Source organism: Ursus americanus, chromosome 10 (genome assembly GCF_024610735.1).
Source record: "Ursus americanus isolate L20-20 chromosome 10, mUrsAme1.1.p, whole genome shotgun sequence".
Classification (NCBI taxonomy): Eukaryota; Metazoa; Chordata; class Mammalia; order Carnivora; family Ursidae; genus Ursus; species Ursus americanus.
In genome coordinates, this window is record NC_142136.1 from 57099121 (window position 1) to 57120297 (window position 21177).

The 21177-nt window shown below is 38.3% G+C and overlaps 1 protein-coding gene across 5 annotated transcripts in view; it reads left to right on the plus strand.

The window, feature by feature from the left end:
• Positions 1 to 21177, plus strand: part of SETDB2 (SET domain bifurcated histone lysine methyltransferase 2) — a 62654-nt gene that overhangs the window by 22659 nt on the left and 18818 nt on the right. For all 5 annotated transcript variants that reach the window (XM_045796833.2, XM_045796834.2, XM_045796835.2 and 2 more), the window contains one exon: positions 15831 to 16394. In XM_045796833.2, coding sequence (XP_045652789.1) covers positions 15831 to 16394 — 564 coding nt within the window. The remainder of the gene's footprint in view (positions 1 to 15830; positions 16395 to 21177) is intronic.

Consider the following 21177-nt stretch of genomic DNA (forward strand, 5'->3'; position numbering starts at 1 on the left):
GGGGGTTACTAAAGGGGGAGGCAGCTGAATCCAATGCGGGCAACATAGATGAACCTCCTTGAGTAGAAGGGAATCATCTGTTAGCCAGAAGTTACAGCAGTGAAGGAGTCTTGGCACTAGTAAGGGAGACACCGGAAATGACAAAACAAGGTTAATATTGTAACAAGAGAAAGTCTTGAGTAAAAGACCTTTGATAGCTGACCTTTGATAATTTTCCTCCAGTCCAGGAGTTTAAAGCAATCACTAAAGAAAAGTGATCATTTAAAGTGCCAATTTATGTCAGTTAGAAACCCAGAAATATTTTGTGGTAATTAGACTGTATACACAGCATTGTTTTTATGCTAGCACAAGTTTCACCTTATGTAGCAGTTAAAAACATCTAATATCATTCTGGTTCGTAAAGCTGCTTTACGTATTTGTATTACCCTAGCATTTAATAGAGAAATGCTATTTTGAGTGTCATTTAGGGCTTTAACCATACATTTAGGAGTTTCCATTTGCCAAACAACATTCTCCAGTCTCAAGGAGGTAACAAAGATAGATGCTAGGTGGTCGTACCAGTGAGACACAGAACATGTCCACCATGGTTTTAAATTTGGAAGGTTGGCTGGGTTGGTAATGGTTTTAATAATGCATCCATGCATCCAGGCAAAACCCAAGAGTACAGTGGCCTATCCAGCCTGAGGGAAGCCATGGCCACAGGTTAGAGCTGCATAGCCATTGGGTCCCAGTCAGGAGCCAGTCATATAATAATGGGATTCCTTGACCTGCAGTTAGGATTAAGGGCTACTTGGTTTAGGGCCATACATGCAATGATTTCAGGCCCCTATTTGATTGGGGAGTTATGATAGTAATCCACTTTTCTTTCAAATTGCACTGTGAGCATGGAGGAGCAAGAAAATACATTTGAAGTAAGTATAAATATTTTTAAGGCTTTTGCCAATTGCAAAGCACAGGTGGGCGCTATAAATTCTGCTTTGAGGGCAGACATGTTTGCTGACAGGGCTTTGACCTCAACAGTCTTGAGTTAGAATTGACTATAACATACTCAGTTTTTCTTACCCCTCTTTTCCATGAAACTATTACCATCAGTGAAACAATTGTCCTCTGTATTTTCAATAGGGACATCTTAAATCTGGTCGACTAGAGAATAAAGAAGATCAATAACCTCTCAACAGTTATGCTCTATAGAAGTACAATGGTCAGGTCCAGGCCTAAGGGTAGCTGGGTTTGAAGTCTGACAGATTTCAAGTATTATTTCAGGCATACCTATGAGCATAGCCTGGTATTTAATAAGTCGGCTTCCCATCACCCATTGGTGGCTTTTGGTCTTGGACCTGATGTGAAGTCATTACAGTCAGAGACTGTCCCATAGTGAGCTTTGAGGCCCTTTTACCAGGAGGGCTGTTGTATGCTTGGCTAAAGTCTCTCCTTAATTGTATATCCATAGAGGTGGCTTGTAGGATAAATGTTAACTATGCAAGATGAAACCATTAAGAAGCCCTCTTTGTTTGAGGTCTAGCCTTAATATCTTAACAAGGAATCACTGGCAAGTGGGGGGAGACTTGTGAAGAGATAAGGGCGTCCCCAAGTCATCATCCAGTCCAACCACAAGGAAAGTGGGATCATCCATTATCTCCACAAGCCCATAGTTGACCCTATGGAGTGGGGTATGCTCTGGCTTTCCGGAAATGATTTCATCATCCCAGCCACATAGAATTGGTCAAGATGATAGCTTTGTTGGGGAATCAATCTTTTTTCCCAGTTGTTTAAATAATCATATGCTCATGGGGTCCTGTTATTAGCCCCACAGAATAAAAAGCATGAAGATTATCTATACATGATACATTGCATAGAAATAGAAAAAAGCTATTTCTCTTAAGTTTACCTCAAGTTGTCTAGCTTAAGCAAACATTTAAGGACAATCAGATCTAGAATAACATTCCACAAACATGGGTTATTTAAACATAACTTTTCTCTCTAAAATAACCCGCATTTCCAGAGAGAGCCAAATCAGGACTAATTTGTTTGCAAAACAAGTCCAATTTTAACAAACTTAGCATAATTATTTATATAAGCTCAGCAAGAATAGCGATTGATCATATAGATCTTTTAGAATCTGCTTTGCTGGAACTTTTGTAAGGAATCTCCAGGTTGAACTTTTTAGTAGCCTCTCCAGGCCAGAAGCCAAGCCAAGTACTTGTCATCAGACGTGCCTGCGATACCTGTAGATTTGGGCGGATTGCTCTTCACGAGGTCCCCTATAGATCCTGAGGTTCCTGCACCTGCCAGAAGTGACATTCTTTACTCACCTGGTGAGGCTGCTGGCAACTCTGTAAGCAAGGTATCAGGCCATTTCCAAGGGGCTTTATGGCTCCAGGTTTCATAAAGTCAACCTTCGTTCCTGAAAGCTGTTTGGTCATATCTGAGTCTATGCACGTCTCTCAAATATGACATTCCACTCAAAGCCTTATGGTAAAAATAACCAGTGTTTCCAATGGTGTCCTGTTACAAGGAGAACAATACTTATTGAACTTTTGCAAATGATTATGACTGCCATGGAAGAAAGAATACTGAGACCTTTTTAATTTCAGAGGGTTCAGGTAGAGCGAAAAGTTAAATGCTTTAATTTGCTTTATTATTATTTCTGTATATCACTGATGTCTTAAGAGAAAGTTTCCTCAATCTGGAAGAGCAAACATTAGAGAACCAGTAATGTTTTAAACAAGAGTCACAACACTATAATCTTTTAGTTTATTTAGTCCTATATTACTAATTCTTGTTTAGTTTGAACGCAGCTTTAGTTAATTCTGGAAATTCTTACCCATTTCAAGTTTAGGATTCTATAAAGATATCGAATACCTGTATCTGTCCTGAAGTCCTTCACATAGATTTCCTTGAAGATTAAACTCATTTTACAGGAGAGTAAGAACAAGTATAAATGACAAAAATACAGAATGGACATGGTTAGTAACTGATGAGCGTTTACAATATAGCTGGCAAGAAAATCAGGTTTCTTCTGTGACATGTAAGACTTCAATAGCCAGAAAAGAGTGATGATGACCTTATATTACAACACTAAAACTTTAGGAATTGTATATAATCTCTAGAAGAGTTACACCACTTACCCAAAAGTAACCTAAATCTTATCATTTGTTTAACAGTACTTCCAGAGTAACTTAGCATACCAAAGAAAAAGGCCTATTGAGTTAAAGAGACTTCATTTACAATTTAAATCTTGGTAAAGTTTGTTAAAACCTTAAAATTATAGCACATACCTGAATAGGATTACAGATCATTACAAAACTATTTTTATGTAACCAAGGTGACAATAAGAGATTTGAAAGGCAAATATTTAGGGTTCTATAAGTTGTTAGCAAAACTTAGCTTAATAGGAGAAGTTTTAACTAAGTAATTGAAGACCTGTTAATGACGAAACATAGAAACTTTGTTTTCTGGGCAAACAGAAAACTGTTTACATTATCTTATTCAGAGCAGTTGAACAATTCAAGAAACCTTTCTCTTTTTAAACAGAGAAAAAGCAGACATAGATCTTTTACCACTGTATCTTAAAAATCCATTCATTTCACTCTTAGTCCTGACCACACCTAAAATTCCTTTCCAAAGATTTCCTTCTACAACTTTCTTTTGCATTCAGATTCTATCCCATGCTATCTTTCCAAACGACCATCTTATTTAGCACAATTATTACCCTCAACAAAAAAATGCATTTCGTATTCTCCTTACACATCTCCTCCTTTTGTACATACAGAGTTGCTTCCCTTCTTTCCATCATCCTTCTTTACATTTAGTAGAGTTTTCTTAGAAACCTTAGTCTCCAGTGAAAACTAAGTAGTAGCCAACTGTGAACTGTTACTCCAAAAGGTTTAGATGGCAAATTTATGAATCAATTAAGCACAAAACTTGTTTACCAACAGATTTAAATATCCTTAGTTTCTTTGCAATAAGAAGTCAAAAGCACAAACCTACATCCAGTACTCAATGCTTTAGCACTGGATCCTATTTTAAAAAGACCTAGATGTCCAATGAATTCAATCCCATTTACCATCCAAGCAAAACCTTAAAAATTAAGGTTAGCAAAGACTTTGAAAGCTCTTTTAACAATTACCCATGAAAACTTTGAGACAATTGTTTTAGTCTTTTTACTAACAACTCACAACAGAGGTAACACAAGTTTGACCTTTAGTAAACCTTGATAGAATAAAAGTTTCACGTTTAGTGCTGATAACTTTTAAAGACATGCCTATCTTAATTAAACCAACAGGCTTAACTTAAATACTGAATTATGTTCCACCTGGATCCTCCCCATTGTCATTTTTTTTTAAATATTTTATTTATTTATTCGACAGACAGCCAGCGAGAGAGGGAACACAAGCAGGGGGAGTGGGAGAGAAAGAAGCAGGCTCATAGCAGAAGAGCCTGATGTGGGGCTCGATCCCATAACACCGGGATCACGCCCTGAGCCGAAGGCGGACACTTAACCGCTGTGCCACCCAGGCGCCCCAGCCCATTGTCAATTTTTACCTGAGACACTGGTGGGGAAACCTGGAGTGCATGGTGTTAAGTCCGGGGGTCCTCTTCTTCGCTTCTTGATGGTGAGGGGAGGAGGAGCCATGGTGCCTGAGGATGATACAGAAGCCAGTTGTGCAGGCCACACCCCAGGTGGTGCATAAGGAAGGGAGAGGGGGAGACAGAGGAGACAAAGTGCTGCCAGAAGGCAGAGAAAGGGTTCCCGGTTTTAGAGCTCATCAGCTTCAGCTCCAACAGCAGTAGACACCATGCTTTCCTGCCAACAAGGGGGAATAGGCAGTGTATGTCAGGCCAGAGAAGACAGGGAATTTCCCCGAAACAAAGGGAGTTTTGGCAGCTGCTTGAGAATATTCCTTAAAGTCCCCGTCCCGAGGGAGACTAACCACAGATGGCTCCAGTTATAGCCACTAACCCGGGAAATGAGTGAGGGAGAAACCCCCACATCTGTTAGAAGGAACAGTGATAGAGAAGAGAGTCAAGAGTCCCCTTTGCGTGAGATGGCCTGTGTTTCCTCCAGCAACCTGGGTTTACTCGGAGGAGGCCTATTTAGATAATTATCATCCAATATGTCAGGAGAGAGTTTACTAGCTGACCCATTCGGGCAAACACATTCTTCAAGAGGCCCTTAGGTCAGGGTCCGGGTGTAGAGCAATGAAGGCCTAGGTACGAGCAATGAAGGTACCCTAGGTCCATTTGCTCGGTTCCTTACAGAAGAGATCTAACTGATAGATCCCACTGAAACCACGCAGTGTTACAGGAGATCAGTACTTTCCTAAATTTTGCAATCCGAATCGATTCCAATGGGTCAAAAGGCACCCCAAGGGAGAATCCTTGGGAACCGAAGAAGCAGCCTACTGAGGCCACGCTCAGAAAAGTAAATTAGGTCCATTACCAAATCCCCCCCGACTCCCAGGTGGCATCCCACGCAGGATATGTCAGAGGTTCCCGTGTGTCAAAAGCGACTGGAGGCGTCCCTCAAATAAGACATCGCTATTGATCACAATCTTGCCTTCCTGTGAAGGCATTCCTGCCGTAAAAGGCCCGTAGGAGGGATGCCGCCGTCCTTCCCCTACTCCATCGCATCCTAGGCTGCCGATGGGTGCGCCTGGTGAAGAGACTGAAATACTGTGCCTTGAAGGTCGTGCCGTGAAGGTCACACCTTATTTTGTCTTGCCTTGAAAGTATTTTACCTTGCCTTGAAGAACCAGCTGTTTTTAACCCATGGAGAACACTAGAAAAGTTTAACAAGGGGAAATTACCAAATTTTGTAGCCTAAGTAATTAGTAGAGGACACTGACGGAAAACAGTAAAGATATAAGTCCATCATGGTCTAAGTGACATTCCAACACAGGTGGTCTTTACACCCAACTTCCCTAGGAAGGGGTCCCGGGTTGGGTTTTAGTTCAATCAGGTACTGGTTTCTGCCGGCTCCGAGTGGAGGTCCCGCGGCCAGAAGCGGCTAGACCAGGGATGTGGAGGGGATTGCATTAGATCCATCAGAAGGAAACCTCACACGGGAGTCTTAAGATTGGCAGCCGTGCTAGTCACTTAGATGGTTGTCCCGTGCCCAAGACAGACGACTTTGTATAAGGACAGCAGTAAAAAGAGGGCATCAAGTTTCTGGGTCTTATTACCATCCCGGCCAGGGTACTAACTTCCAGCCAAAAGGCAGGCTTTTTCCTCCCCATAGAGTAGCCATGGGCTAGAGGATTGCAGCCTGACCTATCGACATGAAAGTGTTCCAATAAGACTGTACTCCTTGAAGAGTCCCCAGAAAGGAGAGTAAAGGAGGAGAAGGGAAAGTACTCACCAATTTTGCACCGAAGCTCAGAGTCCGGATGTAAAGACTCAAAGTCCCACGTTCAGGCGCCATGTGATGAGGTTATAGAATATAGGTGAGGTTCAGTGGGGTGGAGTCCAGAGCCGACGACCAAGAAAAAGAATTCTTGAGGCGTCTTTGGTGCAAAATTGGTGGTTTATTAAAGCACGGGGATAGGACCCGTGGGCAGAAAGAGCTGCCCTGGGTTGTGAGGGGTGGCTGATTAAATACTATGGGGTTGGGGGAAGGTAAGGAAAAAGGGAGGTTGAGAAAGGACTTTCATATGTTAAAGAAGACTTACAGGATACCGGAGGCCTTGCCATTGTCAAGTTAAGATTGTTTGCCCCTCTAGTAAGGCATTAACATGAAGATAGTTGGGAACATCCTGGATTCCTAGAAGTATCTGTCTATGGTCTGCAGGCTATAAGACATTTAGTTGTATTTACATTCCCTTCCGGAAACTAGGTTAGTGATAGAAATGCCTTGTTCTTATAAACTGCTAAGACATTTGCAAACTGAGGGAGACTCAAGTCTTGTAGGATTGTGATATCTATAGGTTAACTGTTTCTTTGTCCTTTAGGGCAACCAGGAGTGCCTGAGGAATGTCGCGTACATCCCATGGGGGGCGGGGAGGTTGCTGGGTGTCAGTTTCTACTTTGTCCTCAACTTGCCTTCTGTTCCCTCATCAATTGTGTATTGTTCCAATAATGACTAACTTGGAGCTGTACTTATTGTCACATGAGGAGATTATGTAAAAGTACATTGTAAACTATAAACTGCAGTACAAACATTAGTTCTTATTTAAGAACTAAGGATAACCCAGATTGTTTCTCTCTTAAATATACCCTAAGTTAATCTTTTCATATTCAGAGAGGAACCGTTTGAGTCATCAGATTAGTATTCCATATTTCTCTTGCCCAAAAAAAGCAAAACAGGAACAAAAGAAGAACATAGTTGAAATAGGGAAAATCAAATAAAAAGATTTGTAGAAAAGGATGCCACAGAAGCCAGTCTGAAACATAATGTATTTGGTTAAGGCAAGTTGAAAAGGAAAATAAAACATTTGGTTTACTGGTTATACAACCCTGTAGATGTATAAATAAAATCATTTGAGAGTGAGTAACGTATATCAAAACAACAAAGCTGTGAGAGCCTAAGAGAATTTATTACAGTGAACATTGAATGAAACAAGACAGAGAGGAGGTTATTTCTCAGGTAGACAAATAAATAGAAGTGCTTAAAGTTTGGAGTGTACTATGCTTTATAAGAAAATGTGGTAGGAAGGAAGGTAACACTTAATAATAAGAGAAAAGCAATTCCAGGCACACGCTTTATAAAACAAGGAAATACTGGATACCAAAATAAACAAGTGAATAAAAGCAATAATAAAGTGGACTAAGCTAAAGAAGATACAATTTAAATGGAAGAGTAAAGCAAAAGGTGCATTATGGAATATATATCTTACTATGGTATGTGCCCCCAACATTATTCAAAAATACGAAAACAGACTGAAATTATTTAAGGGGAAATAAAACCTTTCCTCATGATTGTTTTTTTTCCCCATTGGATTTGCCTTAATCTTTTAGCTACATTCTCTTCTAGTATTTTTTTACTGTCTTTTCAGGAAATTTAAAAGATTAAAAACATATAAGGGAATACAGCAAAACCCAAACACAATCTAGAATTAACAGTTATTAACATTTCATTGTTAAATGAAACTTTCAGTTTCTTAAAAAAAAAAAAAAAAAAGGGAAGGAGAGAAAGTGTGTCTCTTTGATCCATACCTAACTTCTTGCGGTGACAAGTTTCTTCCCCATCTGCCTTTCCAAGAGAACCACTATCATCATTTATTGTTCTAGTTAATTTTTAAATATTCATATAGCCACAAACAATATATAGTACTATCATAGTTTTTAAATTTCATGGAAATATTCATACATGTGTCATCTTGTTTTTCTTAGTATTATTTGGAGATCTAGTCATATTGCTATGTATAGATGTGTTTCATTCCCTTTAACTCTTGTTTGGTTTTTCATAATGTGAAATACTACATTTTATTTATCCATTCCTTTAAAGATGGGTAATTAGATTGGTTTTAAATATTTCCTATTTATAAATAGTAGTGCAGTGATCAGTTTTATCCTAGGCTTTCTTTTAAGAAAGTATTCATTGTGAAAGTCACCTATTAAGGAGATTAAAGATGTAATCTGGGATCTATAAGATTATCCAAAATGTAGAAGAAAGGGGCAAATGGATGAGAAAAAAAAAAGAGAATGATGAAAAATTACTGTCCTAAAAAAGAAGCTACTAACAGAAAACCAATAACTCCAGTGAATGCTGTAGAAATGCTTTCAGGATCATCCCTATGTTATAATGTTCTTTAGAAAATGTAAGCATTTCAAGCAAAAGTGGTAGGATTAGGGTCAGTGTGCTGCTGTTCACGGTGAAGGAAATCACAATGTCTAAACTAGGATTCAAAATTGCTCTGACAACTCTGAAAATAAAAATATATATCTTTTCCATTTGTAAATTTGTTATTACAAAAATATGAAATGTAGATATTTTCAATATATTAAAAAATAACGTAAACCTGCACTACAAAAGCATTGCTTATGGAAAAATCTGCCATATTTTATTCTGAACTAAAACAAAAACACCAGAAGCTAGAATAAGCAAAACAGAAACAACAAAAAAGATAACTTCTGAGTGTAAGAAAATACCAAGTCTGGAGGTAAGAGGCTTCACCAAGTACCACAGTAATGAAAATTATTATTAAACACTCATTAAAAAAGAAGTTTTAGTGTCTATTAAAGTATAAGTATGTTAGAAGTATTGAGACAAAAACCAAAAAAACCCCCCCAAAAAACAGGTTAGCACCAGACTTAACTCCTACAGATGCTCAGAAAACATACCATCTGTATGCCCTTCTGGAAAACTTTCTCATATATCTTCTAGTGGACCAAAAGAATGTAGAAATTAGGATTGGGGAGGACATAGTATTAAAGATATGGCAGTGGCATGGAAACCATCTAAATAAGAAGTTAATGATAATAAATTCATGAGCTCTTAAACTTAGGGCTATGGAGTCCTTTAATGGTATGCAAAATTTTATGTTAATGCTGTATTTCTAGAGAGAGAGTTCATAATTCTCATCAGATAGTGAAAAGGGTTCATGACCCTAAAAGTTTAAGTATCACTATTATAGATACAGGGATCTTAAATAAAATCCTGGCAGTTCTAATCCAGAGAAGTATTAAAAGAGATGGCCAAGTGGAATTTATACTAGTCAAGCAAGAATGATTTAGTATTAGAAAATCCATTACTTTACCAAAGTAAACCATAGGAAGAAAAACATAACAGATGCCAAAAGACTTAAAAAATTCAATACCAACAATTAGAAATAGATGAATTATCTTTAATGTGATAGACAATATATTTCTCTAACATCTATGACCTATGTATTGATGAAACTCTAGAGGCATTTTCTTTAAATTAAGACAGGAATGCCCGCTATCATAATTGTTATTCAATATTTTCCTAGAAATTCTAGGCAGTACAATAGAATATCAAAGAAAATATGATTATTGAAATGTACACAGTAAAATTATTTGTAGATGATCTTACCTACCCTGAAAATTTGAGTCAAGTGTGAAATTATTAAGCTAAAAAAAGGGTTTAGTAGCAGTCACATAAAATAAAAATGTGAAAGTCTATACTGTTAGAAAATATGGAATAAAGTCCCCATTCACAAAACTAAAAAGTAAATAAATGGGGCTAATCACAAGAAATGTATACGTGAGGAAAATTAAACCTAAAGACTTTAATAAATGGTTAAACTTACTATGTTCCTGAATGGGAAAGCTATATATTACAAAAATGTAAATTCTTTCCAAATAAATTTATAGATTTAATTTAATATGAAATCCAAGCACTTGGATTTTTTTAAGTTGGCAAATACTATAAATTTAATGTCAAAAGGCAAAAAATCAGAAAACAGAGCACATTCAAAAGGAAAAATAGTGACAGAGGACTTGCCCTGATAAATCTCAAAATGTTCCGTCAACCTATGGAAAAAAACCACATTGGTATTGGTTTGCCTTAATTAGTAACAGCTTCATTAAGAGACAGAAAAAGCCTAGAAAATTATAGAACATTTTATATATTTATAAGAATGTAAGATATGATTAAGTCAAAAGTAGCACAGTAAAAGACTAATTCAGTAAATAGCTCTGGAACAATTGGATATCATTTGGAAAATTTAAGTTAGATCTTCATGGTACATCAGAATAAATTCCAGATGAAATTGGACTCCCAAATCATGGAAAAATTAATTATAAAATTAGAGCCCTAATAAAAATAATAATAAAGATTAGATGTCTTTTCATGACATTATGTGTTATGGCTTTATTCATAACGTTATTTACATTTATTGTAGATACTTAGTTGTCTGCCTAGAATGTAAGCTCCTTGAGATAGTAAGCTCTCATCATTGTTTCCACATAGCACCTGGTGTGTAGCAGGCACTCAGGAAATCTGATGGAAGAATGAATGAGTGAATGAACAAACCCCCAATAGGAAATTGGACAAAGCATATGAACAATTAACCAAAGGGGGGAAAAAAGACCAGTAAACATGAAATTATGTTCAAATCTCTATTATTTAGGGGAAAACATTAAGGTGGTAATAAAGTACTGTTTTTCATTAATCAAATTGGTTAAAAATTTCAAAATAATAATTATATCAACATTCATACAGTGTAAATTGGTCCAGCCTTTTTGGAAAGCAGTTTCATGGTCTGTATTGGTTAAAATGTGTGTACCTCCTAGCACCATGATTGTGTTTTCTAAATGTTGTTTCTCATTAAGCAGAACCATGGTCCTTTGGAGGAATAGCTGATTCTAGACCTGGGACTTCTTGGGACAGAAAGCAAGAAAGCTATCAAAGACTACCAAGTGTGTTGGAAAGATACAGGAGCAAACTTGGAGGAGCTCCCACTGGCCAAAAATAGCACAATTGAACATCTAAAGAAATAATCATTGTGATTGATTTAAATACATTAAATATATAAAAATCCATGGGTTCATGATAACATTTTAAATATCAGTCACTTTGATAGTTGCTTGGATACAACTCACCATTCTGAATTCTAGTAAATAAAGAGAAAGAATCAAGCATTTATCCTGCTTTTCCTATACTAACTGTATATCAGATAACCCAAGAGTTGATGAGGAAAATTTCTTCTTTATCAAAGAATTCCAGCCAGAAAATGCAGTAGAAATGTTAGAATTGGAAGATTGTTATTTTTACAACTTCTCCCATTCCCAAAGAAACCGTAGCCTTAGGCCGGTGCTGTCAAACTAATGGTGGTAAGAACAGGTGTTTTGTTTTGTTTGAAACTCCAAATTTATTGAGGAATACACTTATAAAATGCAATGAGATGTTGCAGCAATGTTAAATTTCTGTAAAAATCTCTGAACTTTTGCATCTTTATATTTTTGCACTTATTATGAACTGTTAGCTAACCACGGGTGACTGACACCACCACACCTTGAGTAGCACTAGCCTAGACAATGATCCTGAGTGAATAAACAAAACTATTAAGTGAAAGAAAGATACAGAACCACCACACCACCAGCCTAATAACTTAAATCTACTCAAGCTTCTAGAACTGACTACTGATTTACCAAATAGAGGGACAGAGGGATGAGTTAAATGACACCAGCACAAGGAAAGCATCAACCAAATTCCAGAATGTGGGAAATGCTATAGGGCAAATGACACAATTTATTCAACTTCAACAAATAAATGTCATAAAATGAAGAGGGGACACTGCTGTAAGATTAGAGGCAAAAAGATATCTGAATCAAATACAATGTGTGGAACTTTTTGAAGTCTGATTGAAACAAATTTAACAATCACCGAAATGTGGAGATGGGTCACTGAGATTGTATGTTTTTTCAAAGCCTTGTTTGTTAGATGAACATACTGAATTATTTCAGGCAATGTCTAGGATTTGCTTTAAAATACTCCAGCATATTCTACTGTGGGGCAAAAGAGGGAAGAATAGAAGAAGTAAAACGGGCAACGTGTTGATAATTGAAGTTTGGTAACAAGTGTCAAAGATAAATAAAACCAGACATTAAGGTGATGAAAACTGATTTTATTCAGTAAGTACTGACAGTAGGGGAAAAAAACTGAAGTTCATTCTGATTTGTGCTGGGGTGACTGGTGTTTTAAAGGTGTATGAGGGAATAGAGATAGAGGAAGAGGGAAACCCAAGTGAAAAATTACAGAGAGTCAGTGTGAATGCCTCTGAGGCCAGCTGTGTGTGGTAGCTGGAAACCATCAAAGTTAGGATTTATCCTCCCACAGAGATTGGAAGACAGAGGCCCTACCCTTCCTGATGATTAACTTTCAAGGGAAGGTCCTTCAGGACCTGGAGAAAGGTACTCCTGAGATGTTGTAATTAAATACACTGTTGTAATTAAATACATTGAGGAATGGAGGAAAGATTCACAACTGTAAACCCTTTTTAGTAAATGCTCTAAGAAAGAAAGGTCGAAGGGCTTATCTTCAGGTGTTGACTAGAAGAAACCTTAAACTCTCCTGACAGCCTTGTGCTTTCTCAGGCAACACTTTACTGGGGGCTTGGGTCCTCCCAAAGACATGGCCTTATGCTGCTAGAAGCCTTGCTAGAGTTTGGTTGTCTTAGTGCACGGGTTTGGACTGAGTCATCGTGTGCTGAGAATTCTACAGTTCTTACAAGTACGTGACGGTCCAATATAGCAGTTTTTTTTTTTTTTAATGAGAAAAATACATAGTTATGTATAAGTTCGTAAGTTGTATTAATAAGAGGTTATTTTAAAATGTATATTCTTGTTACCCAATAATTTGTCTTAAAGGAAAGTATCCTAAGGTAACAATCAGGAATTTCGTCAAGGATTTATGTATGAGGATGTTCATCAAGGTAGTAACCTGTAGGAAAATTGGAAACAAATGTTTTCAACATTAAAAGATTTATGAATATAGTACATCCTTTCATCTATTACGTTGTAGGACATTGCAAAACATCAAGAGCCATTGATTGATGAGGCTCTGCAAAACAAGCACTCTCATAAATTGCTGGAAGAGCTGACCCCATGGAGAACAGTTGGCAATCTCAACAAAATTACTAATTCATTTACCCTGTGACCTAGTACTCCCACTTCTGGAAACGTATTCTGAAGTGATATCTCTACGTGTTTGAAACTGTTATGTACAGGTTATTCATTACATCATGCTTTGTGAAAGCAAAAGATTGGAAACAATAGAAGACTAGTTAAATAAATTGTGGAATTTATGCAGAGGAGTGCTATATAGCTGGAAAAGGGATGGAGAACCTCATGTCTGTGCATTCAGTATAGTAGCCACTAGCTACGTGTGACTATTTAAATTTGAATTATTTGAATTAAAATTAAATTTGAATTGATGAAAAATTAAATTCAAAATTAAGTTTTTTGGTCATATTAGCCACATTTAAAGTGCTCAGTAGCCACATGTGGCTAGTGGGGCTACCAAATTGAACAGATAAGGAACATTTCTATCAATGCAGAAATTCTTATTGATAGTGCTGTTTTATATAGTGAACATAAAAATATCTCCAAAATACCTATATAGATTTTGTAATAACAGATATCTAAAGATAGAAAATATTAGGTAAAACAAAACTTAGGTACTTTATGAAAAATTAAAACTCGTGTTCTATACACATGGAATCTTTTCACAGATTTTTTTTTCTTAAAATCAGTAACCTCTCCATTTTCTTGTGTCAGCTGATCATTTTCATATATGTTAATATGCCAGGTGGAATACACATTGCAGAAGAAATCCAGTTGGTATAATTATTGCAGGATTCTTAATGAATTATTTTTTTTAGCTAGCCTTTCCTGTTTTTTACAAGCAAGAATTTTGAACCAAGCATGCCTGAAGAAGTAACATTCCTCAAAATGCATGCTCTAAATGCTAGGTGCTGTAGCACAGAGTTGCAGCTATCATCACAACTTTCTGGGATATTCTGAAATTAGGTTGTGGTACAATAGGAAGAATATTCTGTCTTTGTCCTGGTCCCTCATTTAGCCTCTAATACCTTTGGAATTTCCTCAAGAATGAGTGTCTTTGGTGTGCTAATGAAATGACTTGGTGATGGGCTCCCAGTTAGCTTCAGGGTGGAGGCTGGTCACCAAAGATTAAACCTCCATTAGAAGCTTGAAACTTTCAGTCCTACCTCCCAGCCTCCAGGGAGGGGAGAATGGCTGGAGATTCAGATAATCTCCAGTGACAAATGATTTAATCAATGGTGCTTATGTAGTGAAGTCTCCATAAAAACCTCTAAGTGGACAGGGTTCTGTAAGCTTCCTGGTTGATGAAGGCTTTGAGGTGCTGGGAGGGTGACGCACATGGAGAGGGTAGGCCAACTCCATGCCCCGTCCCACTTCCTTTGTTCTATGTACATCTTACATTTGGCTGTCCTTGAGCTGTATCTTTTATTATAAACTGATAGTAGTAATTAAAACATAGTGATATTACTGTAATAGTAATAAAAGTGAGTCTTTCTAGCAAATTATAAAACCTGAGAAGGACATGTGAAAACCCCTGTGTTGGTCAGAAGTTTAAGTGGCCTGGGGGTGCCTGGGTGGCACAGCGGTTAAGCGTCTGCCTTCGGCTCAGGGCATGATCCTGGCGTAATGGGATCAAGCCCCACATCAGGTTCCTCTGCTATGAGCCTGCTTCTTCCTCTCCCACTCTCCCTGCTTGTGTTCCCTCTCTCGCTGGCTGCCTCTATCTCTGTCAAATAAATAAATAAAATCTTTAAAAAAAAAAAAAAAAAAAGAAGTTTAAGTGGCCTGGAACTTGAGTTTGGCATCTGAAGTGGGGACAATCTTGTGGGACTGAGACCTTTAATTGCTGGTATCTGATGCTGACTCCAGGTAGATAGTGTCAGAACTGAATTGAATTATTGGACACCACCCAGTTGAAGAGGTGGAGCTAGAAAAAGACACCATGTATTTGATGTCCAGAGGAAAAAAAACCCTTAAGGTGTAACTTTGATATGGTTATAGAACATGATAAGTAAAATGTTTATTTCAGAGTCTGGATGTCTAAAAAGAAGATAATCGGAACTAATTTACAGGAACTAATTTAGTGTGCATTGTTTTTTAAAAATGGGGAATTGTATGGGGCGCCTGGGTGGCTCAGCCATTAGCGTCTGCCTTCGGCTCAGGGCGTGATCCCAGAGTCCTGGGATCCAGCCCCACATCAGGCTCCTCTGCTGGGAATCTGCTTCTTCCTCTCCCACTCCCCCTGCTTGTGTTCCCTCTCTCACTGGCTATCTCTCTCTCTGTCAAATAAATAAATAAAATCTTTTTTAAAAATGGGGAATTGTATATACTTGAGATACTAATGAATAATTACTTTTAAACAGATCTACAAAAAATAACGAAATCCCTCCTTTGGAAACTAAAGTTGCATACATCAGAGAAAAGAAATCATCTTTGAATCTATCTTATCGACGTCATGACTGCTCTCGAACTTGTCTGATGAAAACACCACTAACCTCCAAAGGAGAAAACCCTCTGCAGCTACCAATCAAATGCCACTTCCAAAGACTACATGCAAAGACAAACTCTCATTCTTCAGCACTCCATGTGAGTTATAAAACCCCTTGTGGAAGGAGTCTACGAAACGTGGAAGAAGTTTTCCGTTACCTGCTTGAGACAGAGTGTAACTTTTTATTTACAGATAACTTTTCTTTCAATACCTATGTTCAGTTGACTCGGAATTACCCAAAACAAGAAGAAATTGTTTCTGATGTGGATATTAGCAATGGAGTGGAATCCGTACCCATTTCTTTCTGTAATGAAATTGACAATAGAAAGCTTCCACAGTTTAAGTACAGAAGGACTATGTGGCCACGTGCATATTATCTAAACAGCTTTACCAACATGTTTACTGATTCATGTGACTGTTCTGAGGGCTGCATAGACATGTGAGTAGAAAAACATGGCATTTCAAAAAGTCTTCTGAATGTGAGGGTACTTGTCACGAAGTCCTGCTATGTATCAGTTTGTCTGTCTATTTAAACTCTGTTCACCAAGAATCTAAAATGGAAAGATACACTCTCTCACTAGCAATAGAAAAGAAAACTCTTTGCCAAATATTATAGTAATATGAATGTTATTTCTTCCAAAGATGAATATTTCCTTTAATCTAGTACCATAATCATAATAGCAACAAGTCCAGCTAATGCCATGTAACAGTGCCAGACACTGTAACAAGTGCTTTACATATACTTTTTTACTTAATCCTCACAAAACCCAGTGAGGTAGCCAGTATTACTTCTGTGTTACAAATGAGGAAGTTGAAAAGCCAATTTTAAGGTCATAGGGCAAACAAACTGAAGAGTCAATATTTGAACCTTTGAACCCATGCTTTTTACCATTATGTTATATGTCTTGTTTTACTTTTACAAGTATTTCCTTGCTACTTCTTTATAAAGTTAAAGGTGCTTATAATTCATATTCTCAAAACATTGGCATTCCACTAAAAAAACATATTCTAATGCAGTTAAAAATTTGAAGATTTTATTTTAAGGGTATGTAAGATACATGTAGTACGTAGGCATATATAGAGTGGAGTTGCATGATATACATTTAATTTAATGCAGATTTAGCTACTAGACAAAAGAAAAACAAATAAAGAATTTAAATAGTATAGACAGTAGTTTCACCATCTCAGTTAGTTGAAGTGTGAGAGGAGATATATAAATCTGCTGTTACCTCAGTTTGGCTCAGTTCCTTCAGGCCTGTCATAGAGGAAATCTCTCACACTGTCAGGTTTTATTCTGTTTTTAAAATAAGGGTTGTATTTTGTTTAGTTTTGTTTTATTTTTAACATTGCATCTAAATATAACTGACATGTGGCCAAGCCCAGTCTCTCAGTGCTGGAGAAAAAAACTGTTGGACTATATTTACTTAATGGTCAGTTTATAAGATTTTTTTTTAAAAAGAATCTTGACTATATATGATTTTTTAAAGAGATTTATTTGACAGGGGGAGAAAGGGAGAGGGAGAGTAGGAAGGGAGCAGAGGGAGAGGGAGAAAGAATCTCAAGCAGGCTCCACACCTGGGGAGGGCTTGATCTCATGACCCTAAGATCATAACTTGTGCTGAAATTGAGAGTCACTTAACCCACTGAGCCACCCAGGCACCCCAACTATATATGATTTTTGCTTTAACACTGTAGACACTAACCTTTATTTAACATGTACCACCAATATACATATTTTCATCTGTTGGTCAGAAATTATAAGATAAATCACAAAAGCAAAGGCTGAAACCTGCTGGGATCTGGAAGTGGACACAAGCACTGTGGCTAGGGATTTTAACTCTTACAGGAATGGGAATTAAACGTGTCCCATGCATGGCAGAGTGGGCACTGAGTTCTCCAGGGGATAGAAACCAGGACCACTACAGGACTAGGAAGTAGGCTAATTATCTCACATAGCCTGGAATTGGATTAACAACAGCTGGTTTTAGAGCAGTGAAACCCATAGTCACAGCCAGAGCAATGAGGAAAGGAGTCAACACAAAGGAGCACCCAGGAGTAAACCCCACAGAAAGGTAGGATTTCAGTCAAAGCACATAGAGATGTTTAGGACCATCAAGGCAGCATGAGTCCCAACAAATGGGAGAATTCACACCTAAAGAATCAGAGATAAATACAGAATCTGATAAAAGGAGACTTTATGTTTTTTAAAGATTTTATTTATTTATTTGAGAGAGAGCGAGCACAGGGGGAGGAGCAGAAGGAGAGGGACAAGCAGACTCTGGACTGAGTGCAGAGCCTGACATGGGGCTTGATCTCACGACCCTGAGATCATGACCCAAGCTGAATTCAAGAGTCAGATGCTTAACTGACTCACCCAGGCACCCCTATCACCCTTTGTCTTTTGATTGAAGCGTTTAGTCCATTTACATTTAACATAATTATTAATAGGTATGTACTTATTGCCATTTTATTAATTTTTTTTTAATTTTAATTTTTTATTATGTGAGTCACCATACTGTTAATTGTTTTCTGGATGTTTTTGTAATTCTTCTCCATCGTTTCTTCTTCTTCTTCTTTTTTTTTTTTTTTAAGATTTTATTTATTTATTAGAGAGAGACAGCCAGCGAGAGAGGGAACACAAGCAGGGGGAGTGGGAGCAGAACAAGCAGGCTCCCAGCAGAGGAGCCTGATGTGGGGCTCAATCCCAGAACGCCAGGATCACGCCCTGAGCTGAAGGCAGGCGCTTAACGACTGCGCCACCCAGGCGCCCCTCCATCCTTTCTTCTTGTTCTCTTTCCTTAAGGTTGATTACTTTCTTTAGTGTTAGGCTTGGTTTTCTTTCTTTTTCTCTTTTGTGTCTCTATTATAGATTTTTGTTTTGTGGTTACCACGAAGTATAAATATAACATCCTTAGGGGCACCTGGGTGGCTCAGTCGGTTAAGCACCTGCCTTCAGCTCAGGTCATGATCTCGGGGCCCTGGAAACAAGCCCATGTCAGTCTCCCTGCTCAGCAGGGAATGTCCCTCTGCCACTCCCTCTCCCTTATATGCTCATGTGCTTGCTCTCTCAGTCTCTTTCAAATAAATAAAATCTTCGTATATAACATCCTAAGTATATAGCAGTCTATATTAAGCTGATGGTCATTAAGTTTGAGCATTTTCTAAACAATCCTCATTTTTACTTCCCCCTCCCTCATTTCATATCTATGTTGTCATATTTTATATCTTTTAATTTTGTGAGTATGCTTTCATAATTTTCTTCTAATTGTGGCCTTTTCTTTTCCACTTAAAGAAGTCACTTTAACATTTCTTGTAAGGCCAGTTTGATAGTGATGAACCCTTTAACTTGTGTGTCTGGGAAGGTCTGTATCTCACCTTCAGTTCTGAGTAATAATCTTGCCAGATAGAGTGTTCTTGGTTGTAGATTTTATTCTTTCAGCATTTTGAATATATCATACCACTCCCTTCTGGCCTGCAGAGTTTTTGCTGAAAAACAGCTGATAGCTTTATTAGATTTCCCTTGTATGTTACTAATTGCTTCTCTCTTGTTGCTTTTAAAATTCTATCTTTATCTTCAATCTTTGACATTTTAATTATTATGTGTCATGATGTGTATCTCTATGGGTTCATCTTGTTTGGAACTTTCTGTGCTTTCTGAACCTGGATGTCTGTTTCCTTCTCTAGGTTAGGGAAGTATTCAGATGTTACTTCTTCAAGTAAGTTTTCTACACCTTTCTCTCTCTCTTCTGTTTCCAGGACCTTTATAATCCAAATGTTTGTTCACTTGATACTGTCCAAGAGATCCCTTAACCTGTCCTCCTTTTTTAAAAATTCTGTTATCTTGGGGCACGTGGGTGGCTCAGTTGTTAAGCGTCTGCCTTCGGCTCAGGTCATGATCCCAGGGTCCTGGGATCAAGCCCCACATCGGCCTCCCTGCTCAGCGGGAAGCCTGCTTCTCCCTCTCCCACTCCCCCTGCTGGTGTTCCCTCTCTCACTGTGTCTCTCTCTGTCAAATAAATAAATAAAATCTTGGAAAAAAAAAAAACATGTTATCTTCTCATTATTCAGATTGGGTAGTTTCCTTTACTCTATCCTCCAGATTGCTAATATGTTTTTCTGCATCCTCTAATCTGTTGATTCTCTTCTAATGTATTTTTCATTTCAGGTATATTCTTCAACTCTGATTCTTTTTCATATTTTCTGTCTCTTTGTTGAAGTTTTCACTGAGTTCATCCTGTCTTCTCTGCAGTCCAGTGAACATCTTCATGGTCATTACTTTGAACTCTTTTATCAGGCATATCGCTTATCTGCATTTCATTTAGTTTATTTTCTGAGGTTTTGTGTAGTTCTTTGTTTAGAGCATATTCCTGTCTTCTCATTTTACTTGACTTTCTGTCTTTGCTTCTATGAATTAAGCAGAATGGCTACTTCTCCTAAACTAGAAGTAATGATCTTGTACATGGTTATGTCTATGGAGACTGTGTGCCTGGTGAACTCGGGCTGACTGACTGGAGCTGTGGCTGGCTATTGTGGGCTGGAGGCCCCAAGGGACTCTGTGCTGGGGCTGTCTTAGTGGGATGCCTGAAGCTGAAGTTGGTGCAGGATGGGCAGTCCTAGGGCTCTCAGTGCAGATGGCACATTGGCCAGGCAGCTGAAGCGAAAGTGGGTATGGGCTGGGGTGGTCCCAGGGCTCTTTACAGAGAGGGTACAGCTGGGAGTACAGCTGAAGGGTAAGTGGGTATGAGGCCAGGGGTCCCAATAGTTCTTTATTCAGGGGGGCTCTGGCAGGGTGGCTGGGGCTGAGGCAGGACATGGATCAGAAAGTTCTAGGGTGCTGTGCACCAGGGGTGTGCAGACATCACCTAGAGCCAAAGTGGTATGAGCCTGGACTGTTCTAGAATACTTCGCACCTGTGTCACCTTGACGAGATGGCTGGAGCTGTAGTGAGTGCTGACCAGAAGTGTGCATTGTGTGCTGCACTGGGGCTGCTTTGATGGGATGGCTAGGGATGGTGTGGGTTAGGGGCCCAGAGTTCGCTCTAGCGGTAGACCCACTAGGGTACCCGGACCCTTTCCCTGTCTGCAGTATCAAGGGGGAGAGGGAGTATCAACCATGGTGTTCACCAGCCCCTCTGACTTGGAGAGAGTTTCAGCAGCTTCCCTGCCATTTTGCATAGTTCTAGGGGCTGAGTCCTTTATATCCTAGTAGCTCTTTTAAACTAA